The sequence below is a fragment of the Henckelia pumila genome, chromosome 4 (assembly GCF_033568475.1).
Source record: "Henckelia pumila isolate YLH828 chromosome 4, ASM3356847v2, whole genome shotgun sequence".
NCBI classification, from domain to species: Eukaryota; Viridiplantae; Streptophyta; class Magnoliopsida; order Lamiales; family Gesneriaceae; genus Henckelia; species Henckelia pumila.
The window spans coordinates 224,726,783-224,733,925 of record NC_133123.1 but is presented as its reverse complement, the minus strand read 5'-3'; the positions used below and the strand labels follow the sequence as shown (position 1 = coordinate 224,733,925).

Here is a 7,143-nt window from a genome sequence, read left to right as displayed (position 1 = left end):
CTGTTCGGAAGCAAAACAAAAACATCTTAAAAGTCGAGGTTAAAATTGAACCTTATCTCTAAGATGAATTTGACCTACACACACATGCGCGATACTTATGAAACACGACAATTGTTTTTTAGTAATAAAATGACTTACGTCCTATGATAGAAGTGAAAGATCATGTTGTGTACATGTCTTTTAAATTATTTTCTTATTATATTCGATTTCTATCTTTGGAGTTTTGTCTTTCTTAGACAAGTGTTAAAATTGATAATATTGATTAAATCTGATACGAAATATTTAATATCTAATGATATTTTGTTTCCCTGATATGTAGGTTCTTATTTATGGAAACAAATTGAAGTTCTATTTAAAGGAGTGCATAGGACCGATCAAACAAGATAATTAAGAGAGTGAAATATAGAGAGCAAAATACATAGAAAGAGTACTTCTAGTGTATTGAAGATCAATCGTTGAAGAATTTTTGAAGTGCTCATCGCTACTACACTGTGTTGCCGAGTAGTGTTGGAAACACTGAAAAACACACGAGTGAAGTGTTGTTCAGAAAGTGTTTCTTTGATTTTCGTTTTTCGGTTTAGTTCTTCCTATTGATTTTTTATTTTAAGTTCTTACTAGTTTTTAGGAAGTCGTTTATTTTCTCAATCTGTTGAGAAAAGTAGTTTTTCATAAAACAATCACTAGTTGGTTTTTGTAAACTGATTATATTTTTCCAGTGATTATTTTGCCATGAGGCATCACACAAGTACTTGATACTTGTGCATAATTATTTGTGTTTTTATTTACTTTTTCTGTTAGTGAATTATTCTGCTGCACAATGTTATCATGAAGTGTTGACAACACTGACAGATAACACACTCAAAAAGTTATTTGTGATATTTCTGTGATTTCATACTGTCCAAACCTAACAAGTGGCGTCAGAGACATTCACTTGACGATACTAAGCGTGATTCTGTTTTTGTGTTTGACAGGACATCACAATGGAAATACCTTATTCAGGAACTGCTCAACATCCTCCAACCTTGGATGGATCCAACTATGCTATCTGGAAAGTCAGGATGCGTGTCTACATCAAATCGATTGATGAAAGGGCATGGCAACGTGTGCTACAAGGCTGGAATCCACCAAGAAGAACTGATGGAGAAGGAGACTTTCCACTCAAACCAGAAACGGAATGGAATGCCGAAGAAACTGCTGCTTCGAATATGAACAACAAAGCCCTTAATGCTATTTTTACTACTCTTGATTCTAATATGTTTTCTCTGGTCACTAATTGTGTTTGTGCTAAACAGGCCTGGGAAAAACTTCAAATGCACTGTGAAGGATCCAATAGTGTGCGTCGAACCAAAAGAAGGATTCTCACTACTCAGTTTGAAAATCTGAGAATGGAAGAAAGTGAAACGATTGATAATTATGAACGCCGCTTGAGGAATATTGAAAATGAGGCAATTGATCATGGTGATGCTATTTCGAATGAACGACTTGTGAGCAAAGTGTTGAGATCATTGCCTGAAAGATTTCAAATGAAGATTTGTGCAATTGATGAATTAAAAGACACATAAATTTTGGGATTAGATGAATTGATGAGTTCACTACGAACATATGAGTTGGAGATGAATGTAAGAAAAAAGGACAAAGGTAAGTCTATTGCACTTCAAGTTTCTAATGACTCATATCATGATTTTGTTGATTTGACACAGGGAGTAAACGAGTCTGACCTAGGAGATGATTCCATTGTCTTTCTTACCAAACAATTTGGTACCTATTTCAAAAGGATGAGAGATTCAAAGAAACTTGGTCAGAAGCCCAAAGTTTTGAATACCCCTGCTGTTGGAAAACCCTTACGAATCGGTGGACCAGAACAGAATACCATCCCATCAAAGAGTCAAAGTAGATTTCAGAATGAAGGAAAAACTTTGAATAACTCAAAAAGGTTTGAGTCTGTAAAATGTCATGAGTGCACTGGCTTCGGTCACTTTGCTAATGAGTGCCCAACCAGACTTCGCAAAGGAATGAGTGCTTCCCTAAGTGATGATGAAGATGAGGAGGGTACAGAAAAAGAAGATGATAAGACTCACAATGCACTGTTAGTTCTGATACAGCAGAAAAACAGTGTTGTCACAGGTGTCCCAACACTTGGTCACAACACTGACAAAAAGTTATTCTGTCTGAATGCATCTGTTTCTGGAGACTCAAATCAGGAAGTTGGTGAAGTAGAACTTTCTTGGGATAATGCTCAGAAGATGTATGAAGAATTGTATAATGATTGGATAGTAAGGAACAAGTCAAATTCTGCTTTAACAAAGGAGAACAGTGAACTAAAAGCTTCAGTGGCTAGACTTGAAGTTGTTCTGAGCAAGAAGGATTTAGAACTTGGCAAGGTTAAAGAAAAGCTTGGAAGAGCCAATGCAACTCTTGCAAAGTTTAATTCGAGCAAGACCAAGCTGGATTCAATTCTAATGATGGGAAAAGATGATAGAGCTGGTATAGGCTTTCATAATAGCAAGGTTGAAGAAGGGGAGTCATCAAAAACTGTTTTTATCAAAGAGAACAGTAACTCTGATAGTGCTCCAACTGAAATTCCAAAAGAAAAACCAATTCCATTAAAGAAACAAGCTCCTGTTCAGAAGAAAAAGCAAATGAAGCGAAGGTTTGTGTGTCATTACTGTCACAAGCAAGGTCACATCAAGCCTTACTGTTTTAAACTTAGGTATGACTATATGTACTGGAATTCCAGGCAAGAACTGTCATCAGTGTTGCCAACACTGAACCAGAACACTGCCAGAAGAAAAAGTACTGAGAAAAAGGTTTGGATACCAAAAGTTAAATCTAGTTATTGTAAGAGTGGGTGCCCAGTGAGCCAACTGTGTGGCTATGGGCTTTGATGACTCTTTGTATAAACAATCTTTTGTTTAATATTATTTACACTTTTATTAATGGCAATGACTTTATATTACTTCATATTGTTATATTGTGATATACTATTGTTGTTTTGATAAAGACCTTGAATATACTATAGTGTATGTAAGATGTGGTAGAACATGGGGATGTCTATCATGAAATACATCTTATAGTCACTGTATATTCTAAAACCGTTCCTAGTCGATTGAGCCGTCCGATAATAAGGATAAGGATCGCTCGAGTTTGAGACTAGCATTTGCGATGCGGAGTACCACGTTTCATTGGTAGGGAACATGGAGATGTTCGAAGCATGCAAATGGATATTCATAGGATGAATAATCGAACTACCCTATCCGGACTTTCCAAGTGGTTATCACTTATCGAGTGGATAAAGTCCGCGGTTTTGGTTGTACACCATTAGTCCTTACGACTTGAAACATCATGGAGACTCTATATGCTAGTGCTGTGCTTTGACTCGTTTACCGACTCTATGGGGGTCATCAGGTGTCGAGATTGGGTACAGTTACGACACATATAGGAGTCAATGCATTGTTGTCAAGGATTCACCACATACTTGCGAGTGTGGATATCCTATGCGATCTGAGGAGATATTAGTGTGACAAATCTCTGGCCAGAGTACTTGATGTGATTTAAGAAATGGTTTCTTAGTAGCACATGCGATGTCACTAATTTGATCTTCAAGATGTATTGCATAGTTATCGAATCTTGAGCGACTCTCGATATACCAATGGTTGTTGATTCGATCGGGATATATGGATGAAGGGACCGTACTGTACGCTAACCAAAATCTACTGGTTCTTGTAGGCACTATCAGTGATACCTAGGGAATCATGGGGCGATGTTGCTAGGCGCTTTACCATGATTCGTTGGGCAAGTCGGAAAGTGTTGTTCCGAGTCACAAGGAGTTGTGAGCCCACGGCTAGCTGTATCCCTGAACCATTGAGGGTCACACAGTGTAATGGAGTTTTAATCCCCGTTGAGATAGTTAAATTTAAAGAGTTAAATTTAATGAACTAAGGAGTTGGACTTCTTAAATAAGAGTAAGGGAGTAGGATTTCCTAAAATGACATAGGGATGGACATTTTTGGAAACCACTGAATTCGGATTCAGAAAAATTTATTTTGACTTTAAAATGTGCAGAAATGGTTTCTGTGCACATTGGTGAAATCGGTTCATCAATCGGAGTCACGATGAATTTTATATTAATTTCTGAACGTGCGGGCTTTGCTTGTCGGGCCTTAACTTATGACTAATGGGCCCTAAGCTGTTAGTGGCCTGCATTATAAATAAGTTATTGCAGTACAGAAATTAAAAACAACAGGTCATTATTTTGAGAGACAGAATTCGAAACCCTAGCCTCCTCTCTCTCTCACAATTCGGCCGCCCCCTCCTTGCTCTGTCAGAGAATTTCCGGTCTGTGATTTTTAATTGCAGTCAGGAATAACGAATCAGATTCGTTTAATCTCTTCGCAGAAAACTTCTGACAGATTTTCTAGTGCAATCTGTCAGAGGGATTTAAACCCCATTCGTGGACCTGATTGAAGGAGTTCATCAGTTCCTGGGAGATACAAGAAGCGCAGAGAAATCTGTGTGGTGTCCATTAATCTCGCTTCGAGATTGGAGGTAAAATTTAATTAATTGTTATTTGAATTTTACACACACAATAATTTAATCGTTGAATGGTTGATACCCACACCATGGAATCGTTCCATGATAAAATTTTTAAACTTCCGCTGCACCGGGTATCAATCGTGATTGATCTGAACGCCAGTTATCCAACAGTGGTATCAGAGCCAGGTTGCTCTGATCAAACGATTAAATTAATCGATTGTACAAAATTTTTGAATCTCGGTTTTTGGAAAACAAAATAAATATTTTTAAATAAAAAAAAAAAATTTTTTTTTTTCCGGGGCAAAACCCGGGCAGCGATTGGATCGCTGCCCGGTGGGGCAGCAATTGTTGCTGCCCCGGGCGGCGCACGGCGCCGCCCAAAGGGGGCGCATGGCGCCGCCCAGGATGGCGACCGTCGCCGCAGGGCAGCGCTCGGCGCTGCCCAGGGCGGCGCACGGCGCCACCCAGCGGCGGCGCCAGGCGCCGCCAGGGCAGCAATTGTTGCTGCCCTAAGGGGGCAGCCGGGCTGCCCCCGGCCCGCGCCCCGGGTGCGGGCCGGCCCGGGAGTGTCCCGGGCGGCCCGCGGGAAAAATTATTATTTTTATTAAAAATTAGTTTTAATATGTTAAAATTTTATTTTTGGTCCGATCAAAAATTGTTTTTGATTGGTTCACGAGATTTCGGATCGAATTGTTCGAGTCCGTAAATTTTAAAATTGATTTTGGATAAATTTGAATTTTTGGAAAATTTTAATATTTTATCCGTAAATTGAATTTTGAAATCAATTATTTTGGTACAATTGATGATAAGATATGATCTTATGATATATTGAGTAAAATATGATTTTATTTGTAAAATTGGATTTTATAGATAAAATATGATTTTATTTGATATAGAGATAAAATATGATTTTATATGTGAAATGAGATTTTATATATAAAATATGATTTTATCTTGTTTAAATTTGAATTGCCACTGCATGTTATCCAATAAATTAATTTTGAATTAAATGTTATTGGATAAGGATGATCGATTGCCATGACCAATTTTGTAGGTGTATGTTAGGAATTTACATTTTGTTTTTATTGTTGTTGGTTTTATTAATGGGCCTGATTTATGGCCCGATATGAATGTCATATGTAATAAAAGTGGGCTTGGTTTATAGCCCGTTCCCACCCCTAAAAATGTATCCCCTACTTGTCATTGTTATTTATTGTAAATGCATTAGATTTAGTGGGAGATCAAGATTTGAAGACGGTGGGCCCAACAGACAATAAAGACTGAAGAAATGTAAATTGGAAGCACATGTAATAGGATTGCATTGCATACTGCATATTACCTAGGATTGGACTAAGACCCGTGATTGGCAACCACGGGTCAATTAGAAATGGAATCGATCATCCTATATAATATTTGATATTATGATTGTATGCATGTTTAGACATAAATTGCGTGAATCCGGCAAGCATGCAATAAAATGAATATGATGAGACAAATATTTTTATAATTAAAAATCCCTCATTTTAAATATGATTTAAAATTTATATCAAGATAAATAAAGGAAATTTAAATTTGTTTAAATGTTCCCACCTTCCATCAACGGTCAATGTATGTGATGCTACCCGCGGATACGGTCCGGCTCATATTATTGGGGGGCCCGTCCGTCGGAAAGCTGTACATTGGATCGACAAATGTTGTAAGTTGGGTGGAACTCCCATGGGATCGGCTCATATTATTGGGGGATCCACATGGCGACCGTCCATCAACTCTTAATATTGATGGGTCATCTTGACATGTCACTTTAAACGGCGTCATATTATTGGGCCCTTATTGGACATGAGGTAAACACATGGGGGTTGCTTTGGAAGCAATTGGGCTCTACCTTTTGAGAATTATGGTTGGCTGATATTATTCGGGACCATAAGTTTGTCAATTGGACTCCATGTTCTCACTAAGGAAAAGTTTCCCGTTTTCACTAGAGGGTGGTGAAATCGTTAAAATAGTGGGAGTGAGATTCATAAAATTAAATTCGCCTATTTTATGTCTTAGTAAATTGTTAAACAATTATTGATATATGTCTGTTTTTCTTTTCAGTATTTCATACAATGAATTCGCGAAATCCATTATTCTCGATCCTCGAACAAAACAAGTTGACTGGCGCCAACTATACGGAATGGTTCCGGAAGTTGAAGATTGTCTTAACTTCGGAGAAAATGCTCTACGTGTTAGAGAAAGCACCTCCGAAGGAAGCACCAGCTGACATAAGTCCGGAGGAATTGGCCAAACTTGATGCATGGTGTGACCATGACATCAAGACCAAATGCTATATGCAAGCCTCGATGTCTGATGAACTCCAGAGGCGATTTGAGGACACGGTGAATGCTGCTGACATTCATGCGCAACTCAAGGAACTTTTTGGGGCTCAGTCGAGGGCTGAAAGGTTCGCTACTGTTAAGGAGTTGATGACGTGCCGCATGCGTGAAGGGACTTCGGTCCGTGATCATGGGGTACGAGTGATTTGGCTCATACAGAAGTTGGCGACCCTAGATTTGGTGTTGGAGCATGAACTCAATGTGGATTTATTGCTTCTGTCTCTTCCTTCTTCATTTG

General features: G+C 38.4%; 1 protein-coding gene across 1 annotated transcript; it reads left to right on the top strand.

The window, feature by feature from the left end:
• The first annotated feature begins 980 nt into the window (after positions 1 to 980).
• Positions 981 to 1,562, top strand: LOC140862818 (uncharacterized). The gene has a single exon (XM_073265861.1). The coding sequence runs from the start codon at positions 981 to 983 to the stop codon at positions 1,560 to 1,562; it is 582 nt and encodes a 193-aa protein (XP_073121962.1).
• Positions 1,563 to 7,143: the final 5,581 nt, after the last annotated feature.